The 17,766-nt window shown below is 46.7% G+C and overlaps 1 protein-coding gene across 1 annotated transcript in view; it reads left to right on the forward strand.

Annotated features, from left to right (window-relative positions):
• The first annotated feature begins 770 nt into the window (after positions 1 to 770).
• Positions 771 to 17,766, forward strand: part of STAM2 (signal transducing adaptor molecule 2) — a 29,937-nt gene continuing 12,941 nt past the window's right edge. Inside the window, exons 1-5 of the mRNA XM_009557425.2 lie at positions 771 to 918; positions 10,915 to 10,999; positions 12,523 to 12,598; positions 13,526 to 13,621; positions 16,354 to 16,500. Of these exons, the coding sequence (XP_009555720.2) occupies positions 879 to 918; positions 10,915 to 10,999; positions 12,523 to 12,598; positions 13,526 to 13,621; positions 16,354 to 16,500 (444 nt within the window). The 5' untranslated portion in view covers positions 771 to 878. The remainder of the gene's footprint in view (positions 919 to 10,914; positions 11,000 to 12,522; positions 12,599 to 13,525; positions 13,622 to 16,353; positions 16,501 to 17,766) is intronic.

Here is a 17,766-nt window from a genome sequence, read left to right on the forward strand (position 1 = left end):
ACAGAGATGATCCAAGGGCTGGAGCACTTCCCGTACAAGGACAGGCTGAGAGAGTTGGGGTTGTTCAGCTTGGAGAAGGCTGTGGGGAGACCTTAGAGCAGCTTCCAGTGCTGAAAGGGGCTCCAGGAAAGCTGGGGAGGGGCTCTCGATCAGGAAGGGCAGGGAGAGGATGAGGGGAACGGTTTTGAGCTGAAAGAGGGGAGATTGAGATGAGATCTTAGGGAGAAATGTTAGTATGAACTTCCAACAGTCAAATCTCTTGGTAATTCGGAGTTTTGGAGCTAGCTCTGCCTGACCCTGTGTTTGAGTTGGGGAAGGACTGCAAACAGAGGGGATTACAGAAGAAGACACATCTGTTCAGCACTGATCAGACTGAACACAAGACGCGATAGTGTTGGGAAAAACACTATTTGAAAAGTCATGCTACAACCCCACAAAACGCTGCCAGGGGTTCATTCTGTCTAACTTTCAAACGCTACGGCGGCTTCGATGAACTTTATTTCAGATCAAATCAAACACATTCCACCTTTTGGAGCAAGATCTCCCCTCCCCACTAACAGCCCCCCTGCACGCGGTTTGCACACTGGGCAGCTCCCCCTCCCCCGCCCCCCCCAACATGGCGGACACGCCTAGCGCAGGCGCAGAGGAGGGGGGCGTGCTCTAGACTCGCGTGGCAGAGACCGCGCGAAGGCCCCCGTCGTACGGGCTGCCCCGCACCGCGCCTGACGCCGCGGCCAGCCCCGCCCCAGAATGCCCCGGGGGGGCGGGGCTGTCCGCGGCGTCAGGCGCGGCGCGGGGCAGCCCCGGGGGCTTGAGGCGGCGTCGGGGCCTGTGGCGGCGGAGGTGGAGGCCGGGCTGAGGCGGCGGAGGGGGTCGCGATGCCGCTCTTTGCCCCCAACCCCTTCGAGCAGGACGTGGGTGAGCGAGGGGGTCGGGCGGGCACGGGACCCTCGCAGGGAGAGGAGAGGAGAGGGGAGGGAAGGAGGCCGCAGGGCTGGCGGCCTCGTCTTCCTCCAGTGCCGCCTTCTCGTCGAGTCTCAGAATCGTTTGGCCTAGAACAAGACATAAGAAATCATCGAGTCCAAGCGTTCCTGCCACTGCGAAAGCAGAGCCCTGACGGGGAATTGGGAGCATTCTCCTCCTTCTTCTCCACCTCCTTTTCCTCCTCCCCTTCCTTCTTCTTTTCCTTTTCCTCTTCCTTCTTCTCCCCCTTCCTGCCCCTTCTCCCTCCTTTCCTGCCCCTTCTCCCCCCCTTTCTGCTACACCACCTCCACCCACCGTGGTGGGTTCTACGCTCCTGAGCAAGGAGGAGGAACATGGGTAAAGGCCATGGCCCTGGGTCACACTAGGGGATTCTGCTCCTCTGCTCCACTCTTGTGAGACCCCACTTGGAGCCTTTTGTCCAGTTCTGGAGTCCTCAGCAGAGGGAGGATATGGAGCTGTTGGAGCGTGTCCAGAGGAGGCCACGGAGATGATCATCCTGTATGAAGACACGCTGAGAAAGTTGGGGTTGTTCAGCCTGGAGAAGAGAAGGCACTGAGGATACCTTAGAGCAGCTTCCAGTATTGAAAGGGGCTCCAGGAAAGCTGGGGAGGGGCTCTTAATCAGAGAGTGCAGGAACAGGATGAGGGGAACGGATTTCAGATGAAAGAGGGGAGATAGAGATGAGAACTTAGGTGGAAATGTTTTGCTGTTCAGGTGGGGAGGCTCTGGCCCAGGGTGCCCAGAGCAGTGGGGGCTGCCCCATCCCTGGAGGGGTTCCAGGCCAGGTTGGATGGGGCTTGGAGCCCCTGATCCACTGGGAGGTGTCCCTGCCCATGGCAGGGGGTGGGACTGGGTGGGCTTTGAGCTTCCTTCCCACCCAAACCATTTCATGGCTGTTCCCCATGGGAAGAGCTGTTCTCAATGGGATGGCGGTGTCCCAGGCTGCTGGGTAGGCTGCACAGTTTGACCCGTTGTGATTAGCTAGCTGAGGTTGTGTTTCATGGGCCGCCTTGAGACAGGGCCCTTGTGAGGTGTCCCACTGGCACTTCCCTTCCCAGGAAGCTGCTCCCTCTGCCAGGTTTCCATGTAGTTGGTGTGTGTTTAGGGTTTGTGGGTGTGGGGCAGGGCTCCAAGTGAGCACCAACTATGGTGATGCCGGTAGGAGCCCTGTTCGTGCCTTTCTGGGTTCCTGATGCTGAAGCACCATTCTGTGGCCAAGGTGGGCTGTGCTTTCCCACATTACAGAACCACAGAGCAGCTTTGGCTGGAGCTGGTACCGTTGCAGGGTGCAGCAGGGAACAGGCTGCTTTGCCTTGTGGTGTTGTGCCATCCTGGGTTTCCTTGGGCACCAAACTTTTTCTCTGGGTGTTTTTTGCTTGTTTTGTATTTTTTAAACAACGCATGTTCTGAATCAAAGCACCATTAAATCAATTAAATTTAGAGTGAGATTTGTGTTTCTTCTTGTACTGGAATTTAAGTAAGAGAAGAATGTAACATTCCTGGGATTTTTGTCAAGGCCATGATGTATGCAGACAGAAGGCATTGTTGGGAGTGCTCATATTGCCACCCTGTTCCGTTTTCCTTAAGTTGTTCTGTTTTCTTATGTTTCTGCAGAGTTTGTGTAGTAAAAGCGTTCCCTTTCTTTTCACAAACTACCGTGAGATTTTTGACATTCACCTATGATTGAAATGAAAGCAGAAACTTGCCAGAGCAGCTGCACGTACTCAGAGAATCAGAGAATGGTTTGGGTTGGAAGGGACCTCAAAGCCCATCCAGTCCCATCCCCTGCCATGGGCAGGGACACCTCCCACTGGATCAGGGACTCCAAGCCCCATCCAACCTGGCCTGGAACCCCTCCAGGGATGGGGCAGCCCCCACTGCTCTGGGCACCCTGGGCCACTGCCTCCCCACCCTCAGCGTGAAGAATTTCCTCCTAATGCCTCGTCCAAATCTTCTCTCCAATTTCCCCTCACCACCCTCATAGCAAAACATTTCTTCCTAAGATCTCATCTCAATCTCTCTTCTTTCAGCTGAAAACCATTCCCCCTGGTCCCCTCCGTGCATTCCCTGACCAAGAACCAGCTTTCCTGGAGCCCCTTTCAGTACTGGAAGGTGCTCTGAGGTCTCCCTGCAGCCTTCTCCATGCTGAACAGCCCCAACTCTCTCAGCCTGTCCTCATATGGGAGGTGCTCCAGCCCTCAGATTATCTCCGTGGCTTCCTCTTCACTCACTGTTTGCCATAAGGATCTCTTTAAACAGTTATGACTCCATTGTGAATTTGGCTATCCAGAACATCAAACATCAGTGGTCTGCACTTTGTCTCGCAGTAATCACATGAGTGGGTTTTCATCTGCCACAATTCAGCTTTTTCACATTTTGTTTCCTTTCTCATTTTAAAAAAAAAAAAAAAAGATATGTATGAAGAAAATAGTTGGGCCCAGCTGTCCACTGGGTGCTGCGGGGAAGGAGGCCCCATCCCGTTTTCCATGGCCCCATCCACCCAATTGTGTGGTTTTGATTCTGCAATGAGCTGATTCAGCTGGTTTTGGTAGAAAAGTAGTTTGCCAGAAGGCAGTTTTTGGCTGGTGAGCTGTATCATCTGTGAAGGCGAGGAGTTAGTTTGTTTACTTGAATCAGTGCAGGAAAGACTGTGAAGTGGTGGTGAGAGAGGAGCAGAGGTCAGTGGGATGGACAGTACTCTGCTTTTGCTAGCAGTGAGCTTGATCCATCTCTCTCTTCAGACCAAACATCTTGTACTGCTCTTTCCCTGGGGCACCTGTAGAAAATGTAAGTAAAGGCACTTCTGCTTTGCCACAGCTGCCGGGTTTGCTCCCTTGGTTCTAAACCTGTGTGGGGGTTTTTTTTCAGCAGGCTTGCATAGATTCTCATTTCCTGGGCATCTGCTTTGGTTGCTCCGTGTGTAGTTACAGTGTGTGAGATTAACCTACAGAATGGTGTTTGAGTATGGTTTCTTTCATCTGTTTTTCTTGTTGAGAGGATACCCTGAAACTTGAGCTTTTTAGAGTGGGAGAAGCTTTGTAATTTCCTGTTTCAATCTGTTCATTGTTAGTTCATCTTCACTTGCTGTTTTCCTTCCTCTTTACTAGCCCTCCTCTCTGAAGCAGTTGCTTCTTCAATAGAAAACAAGCATGTTCCCTTTCATCATCTCTTTAATCAGACTTCTTTCGTAAGATCTTCAGTGTGATCACGGGAGAGTAGGTCTTTTCTGTGTAGTTTCAGTGGCTGGTAGCTTCTACGATAGCATTTCATGCTTCCTTGTGCTTTGCTGAAGTGTTTACCTGGCAGGTTTCACTCTAGGACTGGGTTTTCCTTCTTGAGGCTGCTTTGCCTTGGCGCCCTGTGTCCTCTCCTGCTGGAGCTTAGCATACTCGTTGTTCTGCTCTGGTTTCCAACTGCTGAGCACTTGGTTTCATGAGAATTTTTTCTTGATTCTGTGTGGATTTGCATTTTGTCCTTCTAACCGTTTCCTTCTTCTACCTCATCCAGTGCTTGAGGGTTTACATTTCCCCTCATCTCACGTTTTAGCTTTTCCCTTTATTGATGGATAACTTGATCCACTTTCCGCCAGCTTCCTGGTAAGACCCTTACCCCTACTGTCAGCCAGGATATGTTAACAGTGTTTCCAGGGTGGATTTTTGAGGGATTTGGGGAGTAATCTCTGCCCACTCCCAATGGAGTGCTTTACATTACTCATGGAGCAATCCCAGACCTGTACCTTTCACGTTCCTCCTGTGGAATGTTTCTCTGCAGTCCAGCAGATGCTTGATGTTAGATTGGCCTTTGACAAGATGCCCTTGGAAGAGGAGCTGCTTTCCCCTACAGTTCACCCCGTTTCCCCTTCATATCTCAATCTAGAATTGTTCCAGTCTCCAACACTTGGTCTTGAGGCTAGCAAATACTTCAGGACATTCTGTTTGGATTTTTTTGGTGCTGGTTGGGTGCTTCTTTGTTTTTTTTAAATCTAGGAACAGTATTTCCCAGTCTTTAGTCTGTAGCTTTACCTCGATTGGACTGATTACAATTCCTACATTTTGATTCTGCAATTTTATGGCATCTCTTTGACACTTTTGAGATATTTACTCATCTGCTTGCCCAGCCATGCCTCGATTATTGTTTTTAATATATCAGAGCCCTGCTTTTTTTTTTTTGTTCTAATTATATCATGAGGGATGTTTTGTTGTGCAATATGTGACTGCTGGTAACTTTTGTTTTGGTGCTTTCCAGGCTCTGGAGCAGGAGTCTCTGTTAACCACTCCCTAGTCTCTTCCATGTTTTTCTTGTAGCTTCCAGATTGCTTGATAAATGGAATTGTTTGCTTTTCAGGTTCTTGGTTGGTTGACTCAATGAAACAAAATTATATCTCAAAAAGCCATCTCAGTGAACTGGATTTACATTGCAAAAAGTTGTTTTAATGTTCTTTGATCCAATTTTCTGGGATATAATATTGAGTGACACGAAAAGGGAGCTGGGATCATGACAAGCGGGGTTGCCTTTTCTGCAAGGACCAGTGAGCCACGCAGCATTACTGGAAATACAAGTCCTGTGACTGTAGTGTCATCGTGTCTGTAATTACTAATTAAATCAAAGCTGCAATTCTCTAATTTGGTTAAACAAAGGCAAAGTAAACAGATGAAGGTGCGTGGGATTAAATTTCTGGTTTTCATGCATGTGGTTCTGCTTTATCGTCTGAAATACAGCAATTGGAGTAGTCCTCGGGCTTTTTTGTCATTCATTTTTCAGGTATGAACTCTGTTTTTGCTTAGAATGGCCCTGTGTAAAAGGTGAAATATCTGTGCAGGCAAGATTTTTTCACATGGCTTTGGTGGGCAAATTAGTCTGTAGAAATGTCTAGCTGAGAAGTTTTGTGCTAAGTCAATGATGGATTGAAGGGCTGCGACCAATGCAATGAGGTTCAACAAGGCCAAGGACAGGTCCAGCATTTGGGCCACAACAACCTCGTGTAGCTCCAGGTGTGGGGAAGAGAGGCTGGAAAGCTGCCTGGTGGAAAAGGCCCTGAGGGTGTTGGTCGACAGTGGCTGAACACGAGCCAGCAGTGGCCCAGGTGGCCAAGAAGGCCACCAGCATCCTGGCTTGGATCAGCCATGGTGTGGCCAGCAGGAGCAGGGAAGGGATCGTTCCCCTGGACTTGGCACTGGTGAGGCCACACCTCAAATCCTGGGTTCAGTTTTAGCCCCTCACTCCAAGAAGGACGTTGATGGGCTGGAGCGTGTCCAGAGAAGGGAATGGAGCTGGGGAAGGGTCTGGAGAACAACAGGGGTTATGGGAGCGGCTGAGGACCCTGAGGCTGTTCAGTCTGGAGAAGAGGAGACTGAGGGGAGACCTCATCACTCTCTGCAGCTCTTGGAGAGGAGATTGTGGTGAGGTGGATGCTGAGCTCTGCTCCCAAGGAACAGGCGATAGGACAAAGAGGAAATGGCCTTAAGTTACGCCAGGGCAGGTTAAGACTGAACATCAAGGAAAACTTCTTCGCTGAAAGGGCTCTCAGGCCCTGGCAGAGGCTGCCCAGGGAGGTAGTGGAGTCCCCATCCCTGGAGGGGTTTAAAAACCAGGTGGATGAGGTGCTCAGGGATCTTGTTTAGTAGTGGACAGGGGTGGTTGGACTTGATGATCTCAAAGGTCTTTTCCAATCAAACGTTTCCATGATTCTATAGATCAGTGCTTGTTTTTTCTCCATTTCTAGCATGATTTGATACAGTTGGAAAACATGTTAGGTTCTCATATGTTTTTTTTTTTAACTGACATGTTGTTGGGCCCTGTTGGCAAGCCTGGCTGAAGGGAATTCAGGACTGAAATAACAAGATATTCTGCATGTTTGAAGGCTGCGTGTGCTGGGCAGCACAGAGGTAGCGCAGTTGACAGCAGGATCGCTGATGTGTCTGTGTCAGTGTCAAACGCTGCCGCTGTGCATTAAATGGAATATAGATTTCCAGCAGCAGCAGCCAGTGAGAGATCTGTGTTCTGTAACCACGCAGTATGCTTTTGGGAGGAGTGCAGGTGTTGTATTGGTTATCTCAGCAGAGATTCCCGCAGAACTTTTGGGGTGCCGATATCGTGCTTTGGGAATTCTGGAGGCCATGAGGTTCCTGCAGTTCCCTTTTTTTTCTCCCTTTCCATGGTCAGAGTAGTTTGTTTCCATAGCTGTTCCTACTGTCTTCCTTGCTTCTTGCCTTTGTGAGTGTAGAAAGACCTTAGACATACCTGCAGTATGGCATTGGTATATCTCAGCGTGGCATTGGAAATGGGATGTGTTCCTGGCAGATTTGCACGCCTGAGGAATGCTGGTGCTAGTTGTGCATTGCTGCAAATGCAACTGGCTTTGAGAGCAGGGCTGTCTGGAGGCTGCGAGCTCTGTTTCGTTGCCCTGGGCCTGTAAGAGTGAACGTGCTGTAGCACGCTTAATCATGAATGCAGATCTGGGACAGTTTGACGTTGGAGACTGAGGACTTGATGTTTGAGCAGATGTAAACAGGGAGGCTTTTCAGGATTGCCATGTGTTGCCCAGTTGCAGTCCTCAATAGTTGTCTTTTTTTCCTGCCTTTTGGCCTTATTTCTGGGTGTTACCCATCCCTTTCTTGGGAAAAAGGGGGTAAGAGCTCATGCAGTTAGGCTAGAAAGGGTGGCATTCAGCTCACCTTCTGGATGTTGTGGTGCAGAGGGCCAGTTCTGATAAACTTGGCATTAGCACGCGGTAGTGAAGTGTTACCTTCTCTTTGGGGGGAGCCAGTGACAGAATTTTAAAGCGGCAGCTTGACAAGCATCTCTTCTTTTGGCAGAGATATCGGTAAACAGCTCCCTTCCCCTCCCCAGCTGCTACTTTCAGTGCTATCTCCTCTCCGTGTTGGCGTAGCTTTTACATACAGCTGTACGGCAAATCAGATCAAGGAACCGATCCAGTTAGAAATGATTAATTGTGCGATTTAATTCTTTTTGGGTGTTTAAAAATATGCCAAGCAGCAATAAAAAGAAGCATGTTTTGTTTTGTTATTATTTCTAGAGAAGTAATCTTGAGTCTAGCGTTCATTTATTAATTAGAGGGTGGTGGAGCATAAGTCCTAGCTTGTTTTCAAGTTTATATTCTTTTAGTGCTGAAAAAATCTTGGAAAATGTATCCTCCCACGTCCGTTTGTTCTGAACAAAGTCCACGTCGCAGCATCTGTGAGGTACTTCTTCAAGGTTATTCTTCAGCTTCAGCTCATGTTAAGCAAAAAAACAGATGCTGTTGAATTTGTCATGCTGGCAGTGAAGCAAAACTCAAAAGCTGTAAGAGTTTGCTGTGGGGCGGCCTTCATATTCTCACCAGCACTTCGACTGCTCCTGGAATAGGCTGAGAGATACCGGAGGGGGGGAGTTTGTGTTTGACGCGCATCCATGTAGGAACACAAGTAGCACTAAGAGTTACGGGAGCTGTGGTTTAGAAGGTGCGGAGTTTAAAATGTCTCAGAGATACCTGGTGAACATGAAGCCTTATGTTTGCAGTGGAAGAGTTGATCAGGATATCTCGGAACATCAGGATAGGGTGCGACATCTGCTGTCACAGCAGGCAAAGCCAATTGTGATTTGCTCTAAGGGTCCAGGAGAACTTCAGTATCCACTCTGCTACAACTTGCCTGGGCCAGGGCCTCCCTACCCTCATCATGAAGAATTTCTTCCTAATGTCTAGTCTAAATCTTCCCCCGCCAATTTAAAACCATTAAAGCCACCTGCAAGGCGATGCTCTTAAAAAGCAGTTTAGCTGGCAAAGCTTGGTAGGAAACGCCAGGCTTAAGTTCTCTGCACCAAGCATGGCATTTTGCTGGTCTTCTATGGTTGTTTTGTACTTCAGGTTCACATACCCAGAAAATGTGCATATGGGCGTTGGGTTGTTTATTTTTTTTAATAAATTGAATGTTATAGTATTTAAAATTGCCGGTGCTCATTTATTTTTGAGAACAAGTGACAAATTTTATGTTGGTGTCCTAAAAACATTGATGCGCTTAGCAGAAAATTTAACAATTATATTCTTTGTGGTTAAGTTTGAGAAGAGTTGTGCTGTAGGAACATGCTTTCTACATTGTATTTGCTTCCTCTAAGTAGTCAATCTGGCTTGTAAAGATCATCAGTGGCCAGAATTGCTCGTTTCCATTCCCCCTCCTTGCTCCGCTTTTTTACACCTGCAACAAATGAGTTTTAGAGACACTGTTGGCTCTTGCCCTTGTGTTTGGTCAGGGTAAGCCTTTTTGCTGAGCCAGTATTGCTGCAGCTTTTGACTGCAAAACAAAGTAGAGAAGCTGATTATCAGTGAAGGTGCTTAACTTCACACGTGAAATTGGGTTTATCCTGCAGTAGTATTGCTGTCAGCAAGCTCTGTGGTTTTGGAGCAGCTGCTATCACAGAACACCATCGCAGTAATAAGGAGCGACCATCGTGTTCTGCTTTAATCTGCTGAAGTCTTTAAAATACGCGGTCCCAAAGGGGTTTAGCGGCTTCTTTTATCAAAGTAAAATTCTACGTAAGCACTGATGATGATATTGCCATTATGAAGTGCGTTCTGATGGGATTTATATATCAAGTAAAAATCTGAACGGGCTTACCTTTGAATTTAGTTCGTACTTTAAATTGGGAGGCTATAATTAAATCCTAAGGCAGCAAATGCAGCATTACAACATTTAATTTGCTTTTTATGAGCTATTTTAATAGAACTGTAATATTTACATGTGATTAAAATAGCATGGCTCTAATAAAAACATAAAAGGAAAGCACAAATAAATAACATTAAAGCATATCAGTTGATATATAGAATGATGTGCTGCAGATATTAATTAGGGCTAGAGTCTTTCAATAGAGCAAACTGTTTATCGTTGCCCCGTTCTGTTTTCTTCATTAATCCTTCCGTGCCGTTTGTTTTTCTCAGCCTGTACTGTGGTGGGTAGGTTTCCTGAAAAATACAGGAGAAAAAAGTTATTTTGAGAAATGTGTTGAATGAGGAGGTGGTTTTGCTTTAGAGTCCAAAAGAGTAGGGGTTAGGTTTTGCCTTTTTTCCCTCCTGGAACATCCGTGGGAAATATTTCACAGCATGGAAGTCTTTGAAGACAGGCTGTACAGGAGCAGTTCCTTTGTCATCATTCACAACATCGCCCTTGAAGAGCTGTTTTGGGGTTTGGATCTTCTAAGAAACCCCACCTGGAGGCCTGTGTGTAGTTCTGGAATCCCCCACAGAAGAAGGATATGGAACTGTTTGAACAGATCCAGAGGAGGCCATGAAGATGATCCGAGGGCCAAAGCCCCTCTGCTATGATGATGGGCTGAGGGAGTTGGGGTTGTCCAACCTGTAGAAGAGAAGGCTGTGAGGAGACCTAAGAGCAGCTTCCAGTGCTGCAAGGGGCTCCAGGAAAGCTGGGGAGGGACTTTCTACAAGGGCATGGAGTGATGAGATGAGGGGGAATGGGTTTAAATTGGGAGGAGGAAGATTTAGTTGAGACATTAGGCAGAAGTGTTTTGCTGTGAGGGTGGGGAGGCCCTGGCTCAGGTTGCCCAGAGCAGTGGGGGCTGCCCCATCCCTGGAGGGGTTCCAGGCCAGGTTGGATGGGGCTTGGAGCCCCTGATCCAGTGGGAGGTGTCCCTGCCCATGGCAGGGGGTGGAAATGGATGAGCTTTGAGGTCCTTTCCAACCCAAAACATTTTATGATTCTACATACTTGCACATCTGTTAGCACAGCACTGCCTTTCTCCTGTGAAAGGTGGTACCAAACACTTTACGAGGCAGCAAGAATTGGTGCTGAGCTGTAGAAGATGCTGCCCCTCAGTATTTCGTGTGTGGGGTCTTCTTTTTGTCTGACCAAGACCATGTGTATTTACTGGAATCTGAACTCACAGGCCGTGACACTTAATCACTCTTGGTTCTCTTTATAGAAAAGGCTACGAATGAATACAACACCAGTGAAGACTGGGGTCTTATTATGGATATATGTGACAAAGTTGGAAGTACTCCTAATGGGTAAGTGGCATCTCAGTGTGACAGCCTGTAATTCCTTGTTCAGGGGAAGGAAAACACTGTTCCAGAGAGAACCCATCTCAAAAATCCTCATTGTAGTCAGCTATGCAAAAAGTGTGACCAAGCTGAGGCTTGTGCAAGCTCTACAGTTACATGTAGTTGGCTCTAAAATTCTTGGAAAGAAACGTTCCACCCGGATTTCTAGTAGAGCAGTTTGTATTTGTTAAGTGCGTTCCAGTTCGGAGGAGTTTTACACAGCAGACCAAGTTATTCATATTTAATCATCTTGCATGAATTTTGAAGAGCAACTGTGCCAGGAGGAAAAGGTGAACTAGTTTCTCTGCAGAAAATGATCTGGCTAGGACAGTGAGCTCTTTGTGATCAGGAACTCATCTGTGTGTATTCGTTAGGAGGAATGGAGGTGTTCCAGGCCAGCTTGGATGAGGCTTTGAGCAACCCAATCCAGTGGGAGGTGTCCCTGCCCATGGCAGGGGGGAGAACTGCATGGGCTTTAAGGTCCTTTCCAACCCATTCTGTGATTCTATGAATGGGAGTGATGGAAGAGGAGAGAGGGGGGAAAAAAGTGGGGATCACTTTAGCCTGAGGGGCAATACTGAAACATACCTTGCAGCTCAGTGATCCTGTAATGGCCAAATGCATTTGGTGAACTTGAAGGTAATCTTTTGAGGGATAACGTGGTTTAACTGTTGAAGTAAACCTGAACTAGTGCATAGGCTGAATTCTTAGCTGGCATTCGATGATGTAGCTGCTGCCTGTCATTAATGCTCATTTTGAGTATGAAACCTGTTAGCAGAGTAATGTTTGGAGCACTATTTGTTTTTCTGTACTTACGTCAGATTATCCTGAAACAGATTATAAAATCTGTATGTATTTTTATTGTCTTGAAAATGGAATCCAAGAGCTGGCAAACTGAGCACGATTTCTGAATTAAATCCAAAGAGATCCTTTGTAGTAGTCAGTAAAATAACCATTTATTTTATCATCGCTGTTCCTCACTCTCTTTTTTATGTGGACATTTTTTTTGTTGTCTGTCTTGAATCCATTCCCCAACTTAACGGCAGTCACCCCCTGTATCGCCTGTCAGCAGTTCTGTGGGAATTAATACAAAATGACGGTGTAAAACAGAGTCTGTTCCAACCCAGCGCACACAAGGGAACAAGTTGTTCAGCGCTGGGTACTTGCAGCCGAGGAAGCCAACCGTGTCCTGGGCTGCATCCAAAGCAGCATGGCCAGCAGGGTGAGGGAGGGGATTCTGCTCCTCTGCTCTGGTGAGACTGCCCATGGCAGGGGGTGGGACTGGATGGGCCTTGAGGTCCCTTCCAACCCAAACCATTCCATGATTCCATATTTTTCCAGACTGGCACGGGGAACAGTTTAGGTTGGGTTCCATTTTTTCCAATACACCTGGTATTATTTGCTTGCCCAGCTCAAGTACCTGGTATCATTTGTTCCAGTGATCAGCTCAGTCACATTTATCACTAATGGTTTCTTTGTTCCTCTTTCAGAGCAAAGGATTGCCTTAAAGCCATCATGAAGAGAGTGAATCATAAAGTTCCCCATGTGGCTTTGCAAGCACTTACAGTGAGTAAACCATCTCTGTTTGCAAAAACCGTTGTACTGTTCTGTGTGATGCAGCTCATCAACGTGTACTGATTAATTAGTACCTTGATGTATCTTCGTTAGAAGTCAGTGTGTGAGAGAAGGAGTCACAGCTTAGCCCCAGCCCAGCCAATTTTACCTGCTAAAACCGAGCAATTGGGCTCCCAATGCCCTTCCCTCCCTACCCCCAGGGTAAGGGAAATGAGAGGAAAAAGATTTGTGGGTTGGAAACTAAAACTACAGCTTTAATGAAATACTTATAAAGAAAACAATAAGAAAATAAATAAAACATCTACAAGTCTATGAGATTGCACCCTGCCCCTTATTGACTGCATCCCCACAGACGCTGCAGAGCAGAAACGAGGGGAAGGGTCCAAGGCTGGGAGGGAGCTGGGAACTAGGTTCAGGAATGCATGGATCTGGAATCGGGGGCAGACAGGCAGACAAGGTCCTCAATGGATGTCAGCCATCAAAGAAGAGAGCAAGACCCTCTGGTCTCTCAGTTTTATCCTGAGAGTGATGGGTCTGGGATGGAATCCTCTGCTGGTCAGGTTGGGGTCACCTCTCCTGACTGCCTGTGCTGCCTTTTTGGCCTCTTAGACTTACGGCTCCACCAGCTCAAGCATGGCTTTGGTTCCTATAGGAATGAGGATAAAGAATGGCCTTTGTGCATCCCAGTGCCCTGTGTGATCCCTGCCAGAGACAAACCCTGCCTGAAAACGATGCTGGAAACCATGCAGTTCACTGTCAGAAAGTGAAGTTACTCAGACAAAGCTGAGCTGAAATCAGAAACTGATCCTACTTCAGCTCAAACCACAACAGGGGGTTAAATTTAACTTTTTATGTATGCTTTTGTTTTGGATTATTTTCATCACTCTCACGTTTTCACAACTCTATTTCTGTTGTCAGCTTTTAGGAGCCTGCGTATCAAACTGTGGAAAAATATTTCACTTAGAAGTGTGTTCGCGTGATTTTGCTACTGAAGCTCGAGGTATAATAAACAAGGTAAATTTATAACCTTAAGTAGTGGGGGTGAATTATCTTGGTAACTCCTTTGCTTTGTCTCACCGTAGCAAAGATTTGGCAAAAATAATGGTGTAGTTAATATGTGTTTTATAGTTTGGTGCAATTGCAGACACTGTTGGCTGTTTTATCACTGGAATTTATGTCCTTTAATCTTTACCATGAAAATATAACATATTAAAAAATAGGCAGGCTGATAATACCTGATGGTTACAAAATTACGTGCACATTTTTAGTTAAAATCTGTGACTCTTCTAAGCTCAATTAATTCTATAATGGTGAAGGCAGCTTTTCTCAAAGAGGTTTTTTATTTGACTTGAATGAAATGCATGAGCTGAAGTGCAAAGTGAAAACTGTATTCAAGTTAAACCACAGTTTTACAAGGAAAAGGTTCAAGTCTTCCAACAACTTCCTGAGTTTCCAGAGATTTGAGGAATGAGGAGGTAGCCAAGAAAGGAGGACCAGAATGGCTAGGGTCGAGCAGCTGGTGGGATCTAAATCTGGATGTAATGAATTGAAGAAGCAGAAACAACTTTCCCCTAATTACTGCTGCACTTGAAGACAAAAGTAGCTGATAGGTTAAGAAGTTAGTCATCAGATATACAGGAGGCCTGGAGTCATCAAAGGCTAAGCAAAGCAATTAAGGAAACTAATAAAGTTACTGGGAAGCCAAATGAGTTCACAGCTCTGTTGTTTCTTGCTTTGTAGAGAAAAATAGGTCTTAAAGTCCTCCTTTTTGTTCTCATTAGCCATTCTCTGAAACAGCATTGACCTTCGTGGTCTGACAGTATTTGTGAACCTAAACCCAAACCTTTAATCCCATCAAAGAATCCGTAATTTACGTTGTTGTTGGGAAACACTTCTGTTTTACCCCCATCCCTGGCCCACTTGGAGGAGTAATCTTCAGGCAGCGGACAAAATTGTGCTTTCTGCCTTTTCTCCAAAAGCAAATCAGTTCAGACACGTGTAACAAATATCTTTGTGCTGGAACTGAGCTGCTCAAGGTACTGCTCTCCCTTCAGCTCAATGCATGCTTGAGCCCAAACTCATCAACGTTCTTGCTGCTCAGCGTACGTTTACATGTGAGGCGCAGGCTTACAGTGTGATCTGGAGGGTTTAGAGCACAACTCTGGTGAGGAGCGGCCGAGAGAGATGGGTTGTTCAGGCTGCAGAAAAGGAGACCGAGGGGAGACCTCATGGCGACTCGACAGCAGCCTAAAAGGAGGTTGTAGTGAAGTGGGGGTTGGTCTCTTCTCCCTGCCAGTGACTGGACAAGGGGCAATGGCCTTGAGATGCACCAGGGGAGATTTAGGTTGGATATCAGGAGGAATTTTTTTACTGAAAGGGTTCTCGGGCACTGGCAGAGGCTGCACAGGAGGAGAGTGGACTCCCCATCCCTGGAGAGGTTTAAAAGATAAGTAGATGTTGTAGTTGGGGACATGGTCTGGTGATCAGCTTAGCAAGGCTGGATTGATGGTTGGACTCGATGATCTTAAAGGTCTTTTCCAACCAAAACCATTCTATGATTCTATGAACCACGCTGAAATGAGAGTGCTTGGCCAAGCCCTGCATTTGTGCAGTCCCGGACTCTTACCCGGACAGGCTGAGTGCAGGGGAACCCAGCAGCCCCAGAATCCTTCCTTGCAGCGGGTATCCTGAGGTTAGTTTGGGTGCTTTGTGTTCAAACTGCACTTTTAATCAACTGACAACAAAACCAGTAAGTGTACAGAGTCTGGAGAGCTTTGGTCCATGATTTACCCTCGTAGTACTGCAATGGCCTTCACGTCTATGAGCTGCTCTATTGAAGAGTTGCTCGTTTTGCTCCAGTATTGTTTTTTTAAGGCTTTTACAGGATTAACAGCAGCTGATGTTTAACGTTATGGAGATGTATGCTGAAGGATGTTCCTTAGTCATGCAGTAAAGCAATACTTGACTCTGACTTGCTTTTCCAAAGGTGCATCATCACCTGTGAGGTTTCTAGCACAGCAGATTTGCAGTGTTGCATGAAATCAGTGGTCTTGTGCGGATTTAGGGTAGCCATAAATCCTATGGAGGAAGGGGGAACTGAAGAGGCTCTTCTTGTGCCAGAGAAGAATGTGGGAGCCAGAGGAATTGCAGGCAGAGTGTGAGCTTGGTCTTGATTTGCTCCCCCTCCAAGAAAATATCTTCCTTTGCCAGACTGCATCCCTGCACCTTGGTTCCTAACTTGGGATCTAATAAAGTGTTCCATGAACTGGGTGGCATGGTCCATAATGTGTAATTCCTGTTTCTGGGAGAATCTGGATCAAGGAGACTTACTTACATGCATATGTTATGCAGAGATATTAGAGAGATCAGGGTCTTGTGAGTTCCTGCCATCTGAGGCATCAGCAGGGAGAAACGTGTTCTGGCGTCTGAGGAGCAGAAAGCGGAGATCCTAAAAGGTAGAGAAGGGATATGATACAAACTTACATGGTTTGGGGGAGAATAACAATGCAAATGAGATGTAATGAGGTCAAACACACAGTAACGTGGAGGTGTAGAAAAGTTAGGATAGAGCTGGTAGATAGCTTGAATCTCTCCAGTACTGTTGAGGTGAAAACATGGGAAAGTAGAAGTTATTACGAATATTTATATTAAAATGGTTTTGGTAGTAAAGTTTTACTGAAAGGGAACAACTCTTTATGTTCATTTTGAGGTACAAGCATCTCTTTCTGTGCAATTTTGTCTTCTAGGCTCATCCAAAAGTATGTGAAAAGCTCAAAGCGCTAATGGTGGAGTGGTCAGAAGAATTTCAGAAAGACCCACAGTGTAGCTTAATATCTGCAACAATTAAATCCTTAAAAGAAGAAGGTGTGACTTTTCCTGCAGCTGGATCCCAGGTAAAAGCTGATTTAGGATACATGGTGCTTTTGGGTTCACTGTTCCTGGTGGGGAACAAAATGAAGAGCCATCCAAATGAGATCTCTGGTGCTTTCAACCAGAGGAGAGTAGGATCCTCCTTCCAGTTTGGTCCCCTCCTGATGTTGAGGTTCACTTCTACTCATTTTGCTTGTTTATGTCCTTGTCTTCCTAAGAGAGATAAGAGCAAAATAAGAACAGACTAACGGCTCTTTCATGATGCCCTTATGAGTCGTTTCATTTCAGATCCTTCTTTTCTTCTGATCATTTTTAGAGCTTCATTGAGCTGTCACCACCTTAAATCAAAGCAATTCAACGCCCACACTTTGTACATGGTGTTTCATGGTTCTGATTGCTGACTTGGAGCACGTACCTTCATTTTTCCTTACAGAGCCTCACAAAACAAAGGACAGTATCTGGAATGGAGGCATTTTTTAAGACGATCTGTGCATGCTTTCCTTTTCCAAGTCCCCATTGCTTGTTTGTGCAGTTATTTGCCCATGACTGGAATTGTCCTGGCTCTGCAGTAGGGGGGCTGCTCCTATCCCCATCCTCAGCCTTTAATAGTTTACTTATCGTAGAGTCATAGAATGGTTTGGGTTGGAAGGGACCTCAAGCCCGTCCAGTGCCACCCCCTGCCACAGGCAGGGGACACCTCCCACTGGATCAGGGGCTCCAAGCCCCATCCAACCTGGCCTGGAACCCCTCCAGGGATGGGGCAGCCCCCACTGCTCTGGGCACCCTGGGCCAGGGCCTCCCTACCTGAACAGCAAAACATTTCTCCCTAAGATCTCATACAAATCTCCCCTCTCTCAGCTGAAAACTGCTCCCCTCATCCTATCCCTGCACACCCTGATCAAAGCCCTTCTCCAGCTCTCCTGGAGCCCCTTTCAGTACTGGAAGCTGCTCTAAGGTCTCCCTGCAGGCTTCTATTCTCCAGGCTGGACAACAGCAACTCCCTCAGCCTGTCCTCATAGCAGAGGTGCTTCAGCCCTTGGATGAACTCATGGCCTCCTCTGTATCCACGCCTACAGTTCCATGTCCTCCTTACATTGAGGGCCATAGAACTCCAGGTGAGGTGTCACCTGGAGTTTTTTCTAAGCTTTATTATTGATGCTTCTGACTATTTCCATGTTAATTGTGACTTGGGGTGAAGGTCAGTGCTGAAAATTAGAGCTGCAGCTACTCTTACTTATTCTTCCATGAAGTTTACTTTGTGTTAAACAGAGGGGTTTTTTTTTCACTTT

This window comes from Cuculus canorus, chromosome 6 (genome assembly GCF_017976375.1).
Source record: "Cuculus canorus isolate bCucCan1 chromosome 6, bCucCan1.pri, whole genome shotgun sequence".
Lineage (NCBI taxonomy): Eukaryota > Metazoa > Chordata > Aves > Cuculiformes > Cuculidae > Cuculus > Cuculus canorus.